Source organism: Schistocerca serialis, chromosome 6 (genome assembly GCF_023864345.2).
Source record: "Schistocerca serialis cubense isolate TAMUIC-IGC-003099 chromosome 6, iqSchSeri2.2, whole genome shotgun sequence".
Lineage (NCBI taxonomy): Eukaryota > Metazoa > Arthropoda > Insecta > Orthoptera > Acrididae > Schistocerca > Schistocerca serialis.
In genome coordinates this window covers 114,936,168-114,954,943 of record NC_064643.1, presented here as the reverse complement: position 1 = coordinate 114,954,943, position 18,776 = coordinate 114,936,168, and the positions used below count along the sequence as shown (strand labels likewise).

General features: G+C 38.3%; 1 protein-coding gene across 1 annotated transcript in view; it reads left to right on the top strand.

The window, feature by feature from the left end:
- Nucleotides 1–18,776, top strand: part of LOC126483882 (hillarin) — a 553,379-nt gene that overhangs the window by 509,576 nt on the left and 25,027 nt on the right. The window contains exons 4-7 of the mRNA XM_050107138.1: nt 7,462–7,702; nt 7,865–7,947; nt 11,610–11,753; nt 11,887–12,105. Coding sequence (XP_049963095.1) covers nt 7,462–7,702; nt 7,865–7,947; nt 11,610–11,753; nt 11,887–12,105 — 687 coding nt within the window. The remainder of the gene's footprint in view (nt 1–7,461; nt 7,703–7,864; nt 7,948–11,609; nt 11,754–11,886; nt 12,106–18,776) is intronic.

The following is an 18,776-nucleotide window of genomic DNA, read 5'->3' as shown; positions in this document are numbered from 1 at the left end:
CCATTGATAAAAGATTCCGGACTAGTCCCCAGTTCGGATCTCCGGGAGGTGTCTGACAAGGGGGAGGTGGCCATTAGAAAAAGATTGAATAACCAACGAAATGACAACTTTCTGCGAGTCGGAGCATGGAATGTTAGAAGTTTGAAAGTGGCAGGGAAGCTAGAAAATCTAAAAAGGCTCAGTCTAGATGTGGTAGGTGTCTGTGAAGTGAAATGGAAAGGAGACAAGGATTTTTGGTCAGACGAGTATAGGGTAACATCAACAGCAGCAGAAAATGGCATATCAGGAGTAGAATTTGTTACAAGAAGGGAGGTAAGTGACTGTGAACATTTCAGTGTCAAGGGTGTTCTCATAAGAATCGACAGCAAACCAACACCGACAACAATAGTTCAGATACACATGGTGAGTAGCAAGCAGAAGGTGAAGAGATAGAGGAAGTATATGAGGATATTGAACGGGTAATTCAGTACATAATAGTCATGAGGGATTGGAATGCGGTTGTAGGGGAAGGAAGGGGCAGAAGAAAGGGTTACGGGAAAATGTGGGTTTGGTAGTAGGGATGAAAGAGGAGAACATCTCTTTGAGTTCTGCAATAAAATTCAGATGTTAATAGCGAATACTGTTCAAAAATCACAATAGGGTGGGGTATACTTGGAAACGGCCGGGAGATACGGGGAGATTTCAGTTAAATTACATCATTGTCAGGCAGAGGTTCCGAAATCAGATATTGGATTGTAAGGTGCACCCAGGAGCAGATGTAGACTCAGATCACAATTTGGTAATGATGAAGAGTAGGCTGAAGTTTAAGAGACCAGTGCGCAAAGAAGTGGGATACAGAAGTACTAAGGAATGAATAGATACAGATACTCATGAAGTTCTCTGAGGCTATAGATACTGCGATAATAAATAGCTCAGTAGGCAGTTCAATTAAAGAGGATAGGGCATCCCTAAAAAGGACTGTCACAGAGGTTGTAGAGAAAAAAAGTGAGTACAAGGCACGTAATGGCGAAGAAATCGTGGGTAACAGAAGAAATGCTGCAGTTGACCGACAAAAGAAGGACGTACAAAAATATTTAGGAAAATTCGGGAATACGGAAATACCACTAAGGAGTGAAATAAATAGGAAGTGCAGGGAAGCTAAGGCGAAGTGGCTGCGTGAAAAAATGTGAAGAAATCAAAGAAATGATGGTCGGAGGGGCTGCCTCAGCATATAGAAAAGTCAAAACAACCTCCGGTGAAATTAAAAGCAATGACGATAACATTAAAAATGCAGTGGGAATTCCGCTGTTAAATGCAGAGGAGAGAGCGGATCGCTGGGGACAGTACACTGAGGGCCACTATGAAGGGAAAGACATTTCTGATGGCTCTGAGCACTATGAGACTTAACATCTTAGGTCATCAGTCCCATAGAACTTAGAACTACTTAAACCTAAATAACCTAAGGACATCACACACATCCATGCCCGAGGCAGGATTCGAACATGCGGCCGTGGCAGTCCCGAGGTTCCGGACTGAAGCGCCTAGAACCGCACGGCCACCACGGTCGGCGACATTTCTGATGACGTGTTGAAGAAACCGGAGTCAAACAAAAAAATTATTCACGTAAGTGCGTGTAGAATGTGTGAAACTGACGATATACCACCAGACTTTTGGAAAAACATCATTCGCACAATTCCCAAAGCTGCAAGAGCTGACAATTGTGAGAATTATCGCACACTCATTAATTGCTCATGCTTTCAAGTCGCTGACAAGATTAATATACAGATTGATGGAAAGGAAATTTGAGTATATGTTAGATGACAATCAGCTTGGCTTTAGGAGAGGCAAACACACTAGAGAGGCAGTTCTGACGTTGCGGTTGATAACGGAAGCAAGACTAAAGAAAAATTAAGACACATCTATAGGATTTGTCGATGTGGAAAAAGCATTCGACTATGTGTGGTAAAATGGTGCCAGATGTTCGAAATCTTGAGAAAAATAGGGATAAGCTACAAGGATACACGGGTAATGTGTAGTCGGTCTACGTAGAAGAACCAAGAGATAATAAGAGTGGAAGACCGAAAACGAAGTGCTTGGATGAAAAAAGATGCAAGACAAGGTTGTAATCTTTCGTCCCTGCTGTTCAATATATGTGTCAAAGAAGCCATGATGGAAATAAAAGTAAGGTTAAAGAGCGGAATTAAAAATCAAGGTGAAACGATATCAGTGTTACGATTCGCTGATGACATTGCTATCCTCAGTGAAAGTGAAGAATAATTACAGGACCCGCTGAATGGAATGAACAATCTAATGAGTATAGAATATGGATTTTGAGTAAACAGAAGGAAGACGAAAGTAATGAAAAGTAGCAGAAATGAGAACAGCCAGAAACTTAATATCGTAATTGGCGATCACAAATTAGATGAAGTTAAGGAATTCAGCTACCTAGGAAGCAAAATAGCCCCTGACGGACCGAGCAAGGACATAAAAAGCTGACTAGCAATGGTAAAAAGGACATTCCCAGTTCTACTAGTATCCAGCATATGCCTTAATTTGAGGAAGAAATGTCTGAGAACACACATTTGGAGCACAGCGCTGTATAGTGAGACATGGACTGTGGGGAAAACTGGAACAGAAGAGAATCAAAGCATTTGACGTTTGATGCTACAAAAAAATGTTGAAAATTAGGTGGACTGATAAGGTAAGGGGGAGACTCGCAGAAGCGACGAGGAAAGGAAAATTTGGAAAATACTGACAAGAAGAAGGAACAGGATGATAGGACATCTGTTAAATACTTCAGTGAATATCTTCCATAGTACTAGACGGAGCTGTAGAGGAACGCAGAGATTAGATACATTCAGCAAATAATTGAGGACGCAGGTTGCAAGTCCTACTCTGAGATGAAAATGTTGGCGTAGGAGAGGAACTTGGGACCCGACACATCATATCAATTAGAAGAATGATGAGTGAAAAAAAAAGTAATTTTTGATGGCTTATTAGTGGCTTGAAACAATCGTTTCGACAAAAGAAATTCTATTTATTACATAGTATGTGGTTTGACAACAGTATAGGCGCACTCCGGACCCGACAATGTAGCTAATGAGAGTAGATGCTCCGACTGAAACTGAATGGCGGTAATCGGTATTGACTCTCTTCCGACTACCAAACAGGAAAGGAGGATAGAAGGATGGGTAAAATTTTATTATTATGATTACTATTATTGTTACTTCATTTCCATCGCATCAGCATGTCCTCGCAAAGATGCGATCGCCTTCGACGTCAGTGGGAGAAAACCCATGTGGTGGCGACCCATCAGATCGATGCACGCCTTCTCGCAAGTGTGTATGAATAACAGTTGAGGGGATCATTCTGTCAAATGGAGAAAAGGGGAACGTGTGTCAGCTTCTCCTAGCATGAATGATCCAACTGCGAGGGGTGCTGCAGAAAGCGTTTCGGAGAAAGTTCGAGAAATATTGTTGGTACTTAAGAGTTCTTGTCAACTGCACAATGACGGTCGTAGAGGTATTTCCAGAAATCGAGGGCTGATTTGTCATCGCCACTAAACAGGTAGGGGACAGCGTGCCCGCTAATCCAAGTCACTGAGTGGGTCTTAGTGGGAAATAGTCCGTGTCTGGGAAGAGAAACATTTGTGCGGTGATGCCGTCAAGAGTCGTGCGTGTAATGAACGCCAACATCTGGCAGACCAAACGCCAACCATAGCTCGCCTCTCTGCTGACAAGTCGATGGCCATCGTCGTCTTGCGTGCCACACGTGGTACATAATGGTGAAGCCGCCAGATGCGTCCAATGGAGACGCGATTTGCATACCTTCTCCCCATTAACCGTCACGTACCAAGTTGCCTGACGCAAGAGTTGGAGCGTGCATTGCTCGCCACACAGCATTCCACCAGACCGAGCCGATGTTTTTCTACAATCACATTTGGCAGAAGCCACGATTGCAGAGAGGCACACACTATCTTGGCCATCCGTAGCTCGTGGTCTAGTGGCTAGCATTGCTGCCTCTGGATCACGGGGTCCCGGGTTCGATTCCCAGCCGGGTTGGGGATTTTCTCTGCCTGGGGACAGGGTGTTTTTGTTGTCCTCATCATTTCATCATCATCATCATCACCATCATCATCATCATCATCATCATCATCATCATCATTTGTGACACTGAGTAGATTGGATTGTGAAAAAAAATTGACTGTGTAAAAATTGGGCCTTTGAGCAGGCACTGATGACCGCACAGTTGAGCGCCCCACAAACCAAACATCATCATCACTATCTTGGCCGTCGGTAGATGTGAAGGGAGAAGCGTGGTCTGGTTCTAGCTGTATTCTAGAAAGACATAGCTCAAGCAGAAAAAGGGCACTGCGATGGAACATCTGTCAGTGGCACTGGAGCAGTGAGCGAACTCCGCGTAAAGACTCTCATCAGTAGACTAGTGAGGCAAAACGGAATACGTCGATCGTTGAACCACTAAGTGACAGAATCCTGAAGTTCAATTAAACGCATCATGTCATTCTCACATGTCTACGATGTCAACCCAACAGGATGTCTGGAAAAAAAAAAAAAAAAAAAAAAAAAAAACAGACTACACTTCCACCAAATCAAGTAAAGTTGTTACAGACACAATACTTTCACATTCAGTACATGGTTCCTACTCTGCCCACAGTATCATTACCATTACTGCTCACTATCAGTACTTCATGCAAATATGGAGTCTCCATGTTTGTCCAAATGCTGTTATTATAATATCAGAAGCAATATGTTGTCTCCAAATGGCTTAATCGCCCAGTTTGTAACCTTTTATACATTAATGCAGAGAACAGCACTATGAAGAATTACTGTGAGGACTACTATTCTCCTCTTGTTTAAGGAGTGTGTTAAAAATGGCACCTCTGCATGCAACTGAATTGATTTGAAAAGCCATATTTTGTTGGAAATATATAGGATTTCTTTGGCAGCCAGAAACAGGTTTAGGAAGATAAATAGCAGGTGTAGAATGTATCAGCTTCAGCTATTATATAACACTCTGTTCTGCAAATCTTAAAGACGAGTTAAAGTAACATGATATATTAACTACTCAGAGAAAATGAATGAAAGTGCGGGAACATGTTGTCAGATGTCTCCCAGTTGTGCACAGGAATCTGGATGCCACGGCCATAAGGTCAGTCTGACTATAGTGCCAAATGTCGCTAGCCATGCAGCACGAGCCAGTTGAAGCAACAGGAAAGGCAGTATGTGTCAATCAGTGACCAGCTACATTGCACTGTGATGGTGTTCTTCATTACAAACATGGCCCACAGGCAACAACTGGATGACCTCACATGGACAAGAATCATTAGGAAACTGGAAGGAGGATAAAGTGTGATGAGCGAAACCTATGAGTTTGTTATTGCTCACTACATTGTTTCACATGCATGCAGGCACTGCTGTTTGAAGGAGAAGAGTCTGAGGAGGTGATCAATCATGGTTAACTACAGTAGCAGTGACAGCTAAATTGTGCAATGGTTAAGAAGGGATCCAAGTCAGACAGTGGGTGCAATTGAAGCCAAACTTAACATGATTGCAAGGCACATAATCTCAGGTTCCACAGTGGCATGGTGATTGCATAGTGGAGGAACACTTGCTCAGTGGCCAGTAAATTCCATTGACACCCACACATGGAAAGCACGGCTTGCGATTGTGCCAAGAGCATGGGGACTGGACCAACTAGAAGTAGGCTTTTGTGCTCTTATCACATGAGAGTAGATTCAGTCTGAGTAGTGATTCTGGCTGCATCCTTATGTTGTGGAAGGTAGGAACGCATAATGCACTAACGAGTATTGTCAAACATGTTCATTTAGGTGGCCCAGCTGTTATGGTGTGGGGAGGCATATGGTTGCATGGGTGACCTCCAAATCTATGGAAATGGAGCACTCACTGGTCAACATTTTTGTGACACTTTACTCCTTTCCCACATGCATTTTTTCAGGAGTGCATTTAGCCCTGACTTCAGTCTGTGGGTGACAATGCCAAACTGCACTGAAAAGCACAGGTGAAGGAACTCTTGGTACGAGAGGATATTCGGTGAACAGTCTGGCCTACCCATTCTCCCAAAAGGGAGCAGGTGTGGGATGTGGTTGGGAGATGTACTGCAGTATATCAACATGCTCCAAAGACTGTCCAGCACATGTCAATACACTGGTGGAGGAATAAAATGCTTTGCCAGAAAACTGCTTACCAACCTTGGGGCAGCATGGGAGCCTGTTGCAAAGCATTCATTGCTGGCTGTGGTGATCACAACCTATTAAGAACCATGTCCTGTGTTTTGTAATGATCAGTGGACAATAACAAATTGTGGTGACTGCAGTATAATCATTGTTTTTGAATAAAAGTGTCATTTCCATTTGTCTCATTGCATATTTCTTTCTGTTACCTTTGGTACTATAATGTAGCAGTTTTTTCTATGTATGGTGAAAGTTTTGTTGAGCTGTTACTTTGGCAGTTACACATCATGTAAAAGTTACTTTTGTCCTTACGTTTCGCAGACTGGTGTATAATTTTATATGGGAAAGAGGCAGTTGCCATTTCCAAATGACAGTTTTCCCAAGTGTGAATTACCAGCATTTCACTTTCTTTCATGTCATTGCACACTTGCACCTCATGTTGTATTTGATCTGTTGCCATCACTCCTCTTGAGAATTAACTTTTTACTGTCCTGTGTTACTAACCAAACTTACAAGTCAAATGCAGTTGTTACAACCCATTAGTTTCGTACTCAGTGCACCAGTAACAGAAAATTTAATGCCACTTTAATTATGGGTAGTCTCAAATCTATTTTGGCTTTATGGTCTTCTGTTTCACTTGTGTCATGAACTTCATTCTAAGTTATTAGATTTGATGGTTTGCTCTTACAGGAAAGTTTATCTGTTTCATTTTAAATGAGGAATGGTACAAATAATCTATTCACCATCAATAATGTGATCTCTAACATTGTGCTGTTCAATAGAATTTTTCTCGATTGCCTGAAAATTCAGCTACTTCCTCAATCTGATGAGTATTCTGAGCTAGCTTGTATCTTTCTTAGTTGTGATACTTCAAATGTGTTGAATTTATATTCTCCCTCTATTTCAATCCAAACGATGAAATTTGTTCCTTTTCTACTGACAGCCACATTTAGTGTTTTGACTTTTTGCTAGTTTTCAAAGTAATTTTTGAAGCCTGCATTCCAAGCATGCAGTGTCCCTTTGCATGGCTCCAGTTTCTTTCCATCACTGCATTTACAGGACTTTTACACCTACAAACAACTCCCGCATAGGTGTAATTTTTTTATCTCTGGATCTGCTGATGTTGGACCTGACTCCTGTTCGTGAATAATGGACATATACATTTGTTGATATTCAGTAAAGTTGTGAAATTTTCCCATCATTTTTGTATCCACACTATGTAAGAAGCAAATGACAAATACAGTTTTATAACATGGTGCCGATGGTTACAGGGCAGCGACAGCAGCTCTGGTTGAGAAGCAAAGCAGAGAGATGTTGGAGCTGATCAACGAGAAGCGTAGTGAGTACATGATGGCAGAGTCTCTGTACCTGGATGATGGAGATGGCTACACAGATGATGTGCTGCTACCATACCCCAGTCAGGCACCACAGCCAGCACCACCAGCTCTCTCGAAATTTGAAGTTTACAACGATCCTGTGGAGTTTGCTGATGTTGATCAAATTGCTATATCGGTTGGTATCTTTTAAGTTATTCCTCTTTTCTTACTTTAAAGACATGTGATATAATTGGGAAAGAAGACTATGTTGTCACTACCTCTTTGCATTTAATTGCTGTAATGTTCTACTGATAACCTTATATTTGAGGAGCTAATAATTTACAAATGTTATTTTCAGGTTGCACAAGAAGACCAGAAGACTTTCACAGACTTGGTGAGACAGTTAGTTGGTCGATGTGGATCTGACATTGAAAAAGCAAGGTATAAAATTTGTTAGGATCTTGGCTTGTTCAATAATGTTGTTGGTTTAGTAATTTGAGTAAATCACTCTGTAATCTCATGTTTACTAATACAGTAATGGTGGTATTTCAGTGGGATATGTGTCTGTGAGACGTGGAATGTTACCTGGATAAATGTTTTCTGAGTTAATAGAAAGAATAGGGAAACACTGTAGTCATAATTCACTGCAACTGCCAACAACATTGTGCTTTTTAATAAATTTTCCATTCCATTTTCTCTCTCTTGGGACTTAAAAATCAGAGTAAAAAATTAAGAAGCAATTTACTGTTTCGTATGATAAACTATTTACGTTACTGTAATATATTTTCTAAATATTTAATTTGACTATTTACTTTGTAAACTTCACTGGTTGTTGCTGTAAATGCTTAACAGATATCTCACAGGAATGAAGAAAATTTCAGAATTTGATTATGCAGTAATATTTTACAATCACCAGGGAATACAGGAAAAAATAATGCCTGCCCCAGTTACATGTATCAAAGACATAAATAACATTGAAATCATTGAAAATTCACATGACTCATACACAGAGGCTCTAGCCTAAATTTACTGTAAGTTATAAGAGATGGGCCAACAGCAAGTATAATTAAATTTCATGAGTAACAGTATTGACATAAGTTGCCACTCAACTCTTACGACAACGTTTAAACATCTTCCCCTCTCTAGATAAAAGATGGGGTACATTAGGTCTGACATAGCTCAGAAAATATTCATTACCTAAACTGTCCAGTCTTATCATGTATTATGTTCTCTTTTTCATCAAACCACATGATTTTTGGAGGATTTAAGTGCAGGATTTTCATTATTTGCAATGTTGACAACAAATGAATAGCATTCTGAAATATAGGAGCTACACGTTAATATTTCCTTTTAAGCCTGTTTCATTAACTTAGCAGACTGGTGAACTGTCACTAGGCCACTACTGATTGGATGGCCATATCTGTCCCCTGGCAAGGTATACTGTTGTCCTTTAAGCTGTCCAAACACAGGTGACAACTTTGCCTTCATGTCATATCTTCTGTTCTCAGTTACCTCCTAACCACAATCATTGTCTGCATACATTGGGCTTGTGCCAATTTAGTTAAGATATTACTGAATGATGTCATTATGTGAAATGTGATTTATTCCTCTTGTTACATACAATTTTCAAATTTTTAGACTTGATGTCTAGGAAACATGTCAAGATTTGCAATACAGAAATAAAAAAGTTTACATTATTTTATACTTACATTTCTGAGATACTGTTCCACAAATACATACTGTAGTTTCCAGTAAGCAAAAAATAGAGTATGTAATTCCCTTGTTCCAATTGTGAAACTGTCCTCAATAAATTCTTCAATAGAACAACAACACTGTTACACCACAAGAGCAAAGAGAAATTTTTCATTAACAAAGATCCATTTTAAATATATTGTTGCCTTTTATTTTATTGTAGTTTTTAACCCCGTATATTCTCGTGTCTGGGCCTAGAGTTTTAAAAGGGTGTCAGAAGTTTAAAATTCTCTCTGTGATAAGTGCTATAGTTGTAGTGGAAATGGAAAATGTCAAGAGTGTGTTGATTTTTAAATGTGAAGAACACCATCTCATATATGTAAATGGAGGTAATAGATAATATTTTTAATTTTGTAAACATGTTCCTGATTATTTTCTTTTGTAATACAAGAAGCTGCATGACAATTGCTTGATTTCCCAGAAGATTATGCCATAACAAATAATTGACTTGAAGTATGATTGTAGCTCTTGTCATGCGAATGCTAAGCTGTTCAGTTTATTTGCTAAGTAGGCTATGTAAAACTTTCAATTTAAATTTTTATCAAGATTTGGGTCTAAGAACTTTACATTATTTGACTCTGTAATATCCTGACCATTGCAGATTATTTTTATTTCAATCTGTTATAATTATTTTGCTTCAGAATGCATCATTTTGGTTTTAGTTACTTTCAGTTTTAGTCCATTTTGATGGAACATCATACATGGTTTTCTTAAGTATTTTGGACACTTTCTTTCAGGAAATTCATTTGCAATTAGAACTGATGTATCATCGCAAAATAAGACTGAATCAGCATCTGTTCCAAGTGGTAGGTCATTTATGTAGAGAAGAAAAAGATAAGAACAGAGTATAGAACCATGTGGGACTCCTTGGGAAATTGTTTTCCAGCATAAGTAATTGTTTCGATTTTGAGTTACATTACTCTTCATTTTTAACCTGTTGAGGAAGAGTTGAATGACTCTAAAGCATTGTCCCATATTCTATTTGGACTTTATGGAGAAGTAAGGAGTGGTTCTCCAATGCACATCTGAAGGAACATTGCATCAAACTTTACAGACACTGTCAAATACAAACACTGCACTGATGTATCACAATACTTAGTTCACTGAGAAAAAAATCCATATTCCTTTTATTGAAATTCCTTTTGTACATACATTTCCTGAAGCTTGTGAGAGCTCGATAAACAGAGCTGAATGATCTGAATTACGTAGGTCTGAGCAGTACTTATTTTCATTTTCAAGTTGGTGGTTTGTCATAACATTATCAATGTAGGTCACCAACCTACTGTTTACCCTACTAACTTTGGTAAATGTCAACTTGACTCCTGATTTCTGAAATAAGTCGCAAAATTTTGTGATTTTACTGCTTTCAACTAACACATTTAAGTCAAAGCCTGTTGCTGCAGTCACAACTTTTTTCTTACTTTCTTTCTGAAGTTTTTTTTTTTTTTTTTTAGGAGGAACTGGAATTTAGCTAAGAACACTTTTGTCACAGCTCATCCAGGAATGATATAGATTGCAATAATCACTGCATTCAGATCATTTAACTCTACAGAGAAACACTCAGACACACTCGTCACTTAAATAATTAAAATTTTCTCTTCCTTTATAATTGATGAACTAACAAGAATGCAGGAGACTCCATGAGACTTGTTTTTTCTACAGAAGCTGCCAGCTACCTAAAATTATTAATGTTTTTTACAACTTTTATACAATCTTCTATTAACCAAAGTTTGTTTAGACAGATTGTTTTGATATTTATTTATAGAATTTGAAGTTCATCGGTTTAAGAGTATTTAAGGTTTGGAAGTTCTGCTGTTGAGCCACTGATATTCCATTGCATCAGTAGAACATTTTTGTGGTTGACTATGACACTGTATGAGCGTTCTTTCTTTGGTATTTATAATTTTTATTTTCAGTTTGTATCTTTCCTTTGTCAGCTCCATCAGAATGTATGTTTCCCTTGATTTTTAGGGTTTTACACATGTCTATAAACATTTTGTTGAAGTTTACAGAGCCGAAACTACCATAAGATAGGCCATTTTTTGCCAGACATTTATCATTTAAAACTTGTTTGTGTAAGTAAATACTGTCCCAAACCTGTTACTGTGTTCCTTATTTAGGCAGTTGATATCGACGTCAGTTACCAATCTTCGGTGAATAATACTATAAATTACAAGCCTGTACATGATTTTCTAATAAGATTCCATGTTTCTCTCACTAAAACTTTCTAAATCATTATGAAACAGTTCTATATAGCTTTCTAAATGCACCCTCATACATGAGAAAGAGAGAGAGGGAGAGAGATTTTTGCATGCCTGCACACGAGGCTAAATGAAAACATTATTTTTCAGGACAATATTCAGATGGATTACAGTGAAGAATCTGAATACAATGCAGTTTGATGAAAATCTGAGAGGAGATACACCTATGGGTTTACTAAGAGGAATAAAGCATGGAACTGAAAGCTATCATGTGCTTTTCAAACGACTTTGCAGGCAAGAAGTTTTCTTATTTTGAATCTTATTTTGAATATAATGTACTACAGAAAACAAACTACTCAAGGATTCTGACTATGTACCTATATAAAAATGGAAATTAAAACTAAATTAAAAAGTTTGTGTCTTGCAGTTATGCTGGTCTTCACTGCGTAGTCATAAAGGGGTATTCAAAATCTGCTGGGTACCAACCTGGAGTTCGCTTTGAAGATAACAGATTCAGAAATTCCTGGAATGCTGTTTATGTGGCTGGAGCTTGGCGTTTTGTACAGTGTAACTGGGGAGCCCGGCATCTTGTAAATGCCAAGGAAGTACCAAAAGCTGGTAGCAAAGGAAAGTCTGACAGTTTAAGGTATAGTATTGTTTTTGTAAAGGAATATCAGTTATGGAGAAAAACCAAGAATGTGCTTAATATTTTGTCACACATCATTTATAACCAAAAATTTTGTAGTAAATTACAAATCTTAAAAATGAAACTTGTCAGAAAAAGTTAAAGGTTACTCATTCTATAGCTTGAGAACATGGAGAAACTGCTGCCACCACGGTTTCTGTCAAACAAAATGGTAAAACAATATTACGGTTTCACACCAGCCTTCGAAGAAGTTGGCCAGTGGCAAGTAGTTGGATACAACAGCAGTTCTCTAAATATGTTAATCATGAAATTATTTGTTCCGTATGTTAATGAAAAGACAGAGAAAATACATTTAAATTTCATTATTGCGAAATTTTAGTTAACTATCTTTCTGAAAACTGTGGTTCAAACTGCACACTATCTCAAAAAGACAACTGCTACCACTATTTTGCAGATCGACTTATATTCAAATTTCCAAGTGTGACTATGTGATCATTGAATGTGTCAACATATGTTTCTGTCCATTAAAATAGTATAAGCCTAGATTCTCAGATATTTATCTTCCTGGTTTGTACTGTTGCTGGAGGGTTTGCACTGGTTCGCAATTTGGTAATTAATTTATTTTGCAATCAGAAGCTCTTCCTGCCAGTATAATTTTCAGTTAATGTAAGAGCAGAAATTCGTGCATGACTACAACAGAAATAATCAATTTTTGAAAACATAATATTACTGGATCGATAAAGTCTACTCACCAAGCAGCAGTAGGAAAATGCATACAAGGATTAAAGAAACACGCAAGTTTTCAGAGCTATCGGCTCTTTCTTCTGGCAGATGAATTGAAAAGGGAGGAACAGGGATGAAAGAAAAGACTGGAGAGGCTTAGGAAATGAGGGAGTTCAAAAAAGTCACCTAGAACCCTGGGTCAGGGGAGTCTCACCAGACAGGATGAGGAGGAAACACTGATTTTTGGGGATTGCACTGGACAAGCTTAAAGATGGAATATAGTGTAATAAGCAAAACAGAGATTATTGACTAAGCATCATGTGAGAGTTATTAAGGGCAGAAAGAAGTGGTAAAGGTGGGGCACAGGGAAAAATAAATGTGTCAGGAAATAAAAGAAGTAGAAAACTAAAAGAAATGAAGACAAGAATAGTTACTGAGAAGAAGTGTGGAGATAGAGGAAATTAAAGAAAGTAATAATGTAAATTAAGGCTAGGTGGACAGCAATAGTGAAAGACATGTTGTAACACTAGTTCCTACCTGTGGATTTCTGAGAAACTGGTCTTCAGGGGAAGAATGCAGATAGCACGTGTGTTGGAACAGGCACTGAGGTCATGGACGTTGTGTTGTAGAGAACATGAAGTCCTCAGGTTTTCAGATCTTGTCCAGGTCAGGCACTAACCATCAGTCCTTCCTGCTCATCCTGCCCAGTAAATCTCACTTGACTCACAGTTCTCTCCATTTCCTAAACATATTGGTCCTTTTCTTTCACCCCTCTTTCTTTCCCTTCAGTCCTTCTGCCAGGAGCCTTGGGCTCCGTAAGCTTGTGTGTTTCCACATCTTTCGTGTATTTTTTTCTCCTGCCACCACTTGGTGAGTAGGTTTTTACTTACCTACCCATATTATATTTTAAAACACAGATTAATTCCGTAGTTAAAATGAAAAGAGAGAGAGAGAGAGAGAGGGAGAGAGAGAGAGAAAAGGAATAACGAAACATAAGCATGGTCATTTTAAAAAATCCAACTCATTAGAACGTATCTATACTTGAAATAGAAATTTACTACAGTAGCATTTTGATTTTTGGTTCCATTGTTGAAAACTATTCTGAAATGAGACCAGACTAAACACAACAGTTGTTACAAGTGGACACTAAAAACTACATTGTGAAGTACCCAAAAATTCTTCTCGTTACCAGTTGTTAAAAGGCCATTCGCATGACTTTGGAAAAATATGATCTTAACTGTCATTGCTGCACAGAGTGTAGTCTTTTGGTAAACTTGTGAGTGAGCAAGCGAGTCCTCACTCTGCTACCCAGCTATATCACAAGGTGCTTCTACATGCTGTTTCTCAACATAGTACCAAGCCTTCCATGGTGCGGGCTTTAAATCAGTGTACAGATGCATCCAGGCAGCATGTATTTTTAGATAAATGTGTTAACTCTACTGGAATACAGAGGAAAATTGGCCCCTTCCAAGCACAACATTGTAGAGTAAGTTACTTTAATGTAAGAACAGAAGTCATAAGTCAGTGTTCCTGTATCTATTACAAATATAGAACTGATTGCCTGTTCACCTGAATGCTTATACATCCATTACCTCCTCAGAAACAGATGGATATATTCTGTGATATTAAACACAATATAGTGCAGTTACACTGTAGAATTTAAGGCTTATTCCTACATTGTGCTTCCACTAAGAGGCAGAAGTTTTCCTTGATAGGGTGCATTGAGATGCAGCAATTCTTGCTACGGGAGGAGAGTTCAAAAGTAATGGGGAATATATAATTTTTGGTCATTGTATTGGTAAACATTGTAATTCTGTCAGAGACAGAAAAGGAGTTGGAAGAGCAGTTGAGCGGAATGGACAGTGTCTTGAAAGGAGAATATAAGATGAACATCAACAAAAGTAAAACGAGGATAATGGAATGTAGTCGAATTAAGTCAGGTGATGCCGAGGGAATTAGATTAGGAAATGACTCACTTAAAGTAGTAAAGGAGTTTTGCTATTTGGGGAGCAAAATAACTGATGATGGTCGAAGTAGAGAGGATATAAAATGTAGACTGGTAATGGCAAGGAAAACGTTTCTGAAGAAGAGAAATTTGTTAACATCGAGTATAGATTTAAGTGTCAGGAAGTCGTTTCTGAAAGTATTTGTATGGAGTGTAGCCATGTATGGAAGTGAAACATGGATGATAAGTAGTTTGGATAAGAAGAGAATAGAAGCTTTCGAAATGTGGTGCTACAGAAGAATGCTGAAAATTAGATGGGTAGATCACATGACTAATGAGGAGGTATTGAATAGAATTGGGGAGAAGAGGAGTTTGTGGCACAACTTGACAAGAAGAAGGGACCGGTTGGTAGGACACGTTCTGAGGCATCAAGAGATCACAAAGTTAGCATTGGAGGGCAGCGTGGAGGGTAAAAATCGTAGAGGGAGACCAAGAGATGAATACACCAAGCAGATTCAGAAGGATGTAGGTTGCAGTAGGTACTGGGAGATGAAGAAGCTTGCACAGGATTGAGTAGCATGGAGAGCTGCATCAAACCAGTCTCAGGACTGAAGACCACAAGAACAACAACATTGGTAAACATGTCTGAAAGTATCTGTACAAAATTAGGCATATTGGATATTTAGTCTGTTGTCAGCTGTTAAAAAAATTACATGTGTTTTAGTGGTATCAGCAATTGTTTATTTTGCATAAAAATCAATCAGAGCAATTGTATTAAATTTTGCTATAAGAATGGAATGAAGTGCATGAAAGTTTTAGGTACACTGAATATTGCTTTTGGTGAGTCTACCATGAGTGAAACATGGGTTTACAACTGCTGTTTCGGAGAAGGTGAAGATGACAGAACGGGTCATTATAGGAGACAAAACATGAGTTCATGGATACTTTGTTGAAACTAAACCTCAGTCATCTCAGTGGTAGCATTCTCGATTGCCAATACCAATAAATTCTCAACAAATGTGGCCAGATGTGAATGTTATGCTTCAGCAGTGCTCTTCGATTCTAACTGTATAGCGCACCCAGACTTTTTGCCACAAGGTAAATCATTTGATAAGAAATGCTATACTTATAAGTTCACTGCCATTTGCATGAAACAATACCAAATAGTTTGGATTTTTCATGGAACAATTATTGGTTTCTGCACCACAATAATGCACCTGCTTACACCTCGTTGTGTCTTCTTGAATTTTTGGCCAAAAACAACACTGTGATGGTGCCCTTGCCCCATGTGAATTTTTGCTACCAAACATAAAGAAAAACTTAAAAGGCAATCTTTTTACAAGCACAGATGAGACTAAAAATGCATCACTGAGACAACTAAAACGATATCCCAGTGACAGAGTTCTAGAGGTGTGTCAGGAATTGGAAAAAGTACTGGAATAAATGTATAATATGCTATGGAAAATATGCAGATGAGGATAACATTGATGTAGACTAACAAATAAACCCAGTATTGGGTCCAATATTCACTGTTAATGTAGTACATGTTGCTGAATGCCATGGTATTGCCAACATTTGCTAAGAGTAATGCTGTTCTGGCAGTTCTGCCAATGTTTTCTGGCAGTTCTGCCACACTGTTTGCAGTCGATGCAAGTTTCATAAATATAAAAGAACTTATGGTCTTGCTCTTCCTTACTTGTATCAAGTATTTGCATCACCAGTCAATTACATCACTTCTCTCTGCCAATAACTTTCTTTTATATAGAGGTCTCTTTCAGGTAAATCCCATTTCACGCAATGCTGCCAAGAAAGATGTAACTTTTGTTTTACTGGAATAAGTTGGCACAGTATTTTTTATTTATGCAGAAGTCCCCCCATCATTTGTCAAATTACTAATTTTCAAAATCTGTTTACAATAATGGATTTCTTCCAAAATTTCTTAGCTCTCTGTCTTGGCAATTGTAGTAAACCATATGGTATATTTTTTCATTCCTTTCTGAAGTGCATTTTATGCCAAGACTGACTTCTGTATAAATCACAGCTCTTTGATTGGGACTGGAAATATTAGCCCTCAGTTCTTTTTGTGCCAACTCTTTAACACAAGCTGTAATAATCTTAGAGACAACCGAATGATCTTTACTCTGAAGATATCTCTTTTTTGTATTATGCACATTTTATTACACTATAGTATGACTATTCATCACTTCTGGATAACTAAGTGTGTCACAAAATATATTAACTGAACTGACAGACTTTGGTAACTGAAATCACACAAATAGAATCACTGTAAATCGCCACTCATTGCATTACACTGCTGGACAGGAAATGGACAACAGATTTTGTGTGTCACTGTACCGCAGCCGCACAATTCTTTCGGGAAGGTCCACTTCCCCCATCAGACTATAGTAGAATGAGATTTTAGGAAGTAATGAGTTGTAACACATGATGTATCTTAAATGTCAATGAAAATAATCATATATCTAAAAATAAATATGCTGTAACTTACCAAACGAAAGCGTTGGTATGTTGATAGGAGACAATAAAAAACACACAAACACACACACAAATTTCAAGCTTTCACAACCCACGGTTGATTCATCAGGAAAGAGGGAAGGAGAGGGAAAGACGAAAGGATGTGGGTTTTAAGGGAGAGGGTAAGGAGTCATTCCAGTCCCGGGAGCAGAAAGACTTACCTTAGGGGGAAAAAGGGAGAGGTATACACTCGTGCACACACACACATGTCCATCCGAACATATACAGTCACCTGTAACCAATGAAAATAGTCAGGTTTTGAAAATACACTGTAATTGCATGGATAATATATCTGCAAGCTTTTGGAGCCAGTTGCTCCTTCTTTGACAGAGGGGTTGAAGGGGAAGCAAGAGTCTTTTCCTTTCACCTGTCTTCTTTCCCCTTCAATCCTTCTGACAGAAGCAGGAGCCACTGACTCCAAAAGTTTGTGTGGTGAGTAAATTTCTTTACCTATCCAATTACAGGAATTTTCAAAATTTCTTTACTGGCTTGCCTTGCCTTAGACCATTAATCCTTGCCTATGGAGATAATTAATTTGTTTATTTGTGACAGACATTTAGAGGATAGCAGGCTTCTGACCCTGTGGCATCTTTGGAACTGGAGGTTTTTTTTTTTTTTTTTTTTTTTTTTTTTTTTTTTTTACTGTGTCAGTGATACAATGTGTTCTAACACAGCACAAAGAAATTATTTCAATCCTTTAGGTAGAAACATTTGTTATATCCATCACACAGTTCCAGTTTTGCACCAAGTGACTCACTTATCATCAGATTTAAAGGAATACACAGGTAGGCAACTATAAAGTTAAGAGAAGGTTCTAAGTTGGCTGAGAGAGCCAGAAAGACGTTACAACAAAGTTAATACTTTGGCCCATCCTCACGGGAATTACGCTGCTTGATTACATTAGGGACTATGCCAAGCTACTCTTACAGGTCAGGTATCAGAAGAGAAGTCAGATTAAATGTGTATGTAGACAGTGAAGTAAATCTGCCTTGGGAAAATGTTGACAAACCTGGTAGGGATGTACAGTTAAAGAGTGACCATGCGGCACTGATTACTGCCAATCCATGCTCCACTTTAATTAATCTACACATATGAAAGAAATAAAAGGTTAAGTCAAAATGGCAGAATGAATAAAGGGCCAAGTCTCACAAAATATATATCAGTGCTGATCAAATATAAATGATAAATGAAACTATGATCTATATATCCATTAATCTAATGTAAAGCGCCTCAGAAAAATTTTGCACATGTTTGCCTTTTAGGATAATCCTTGTAAGACATTTAATAGGGAATAATATCATACATTTGTTGTATAAACTGGAAAACGTGGGGAAGCAAGTCAAGTTCCTGTCATTATTAAAGAATATACCTAAATGGGCTGTTCTTACCTATAGTTTGAACAGCTCTGATGTAACATCACATTAAATATGGGTACCAGAACTCACATTTTCTGGTATAACTTCATTCTTGG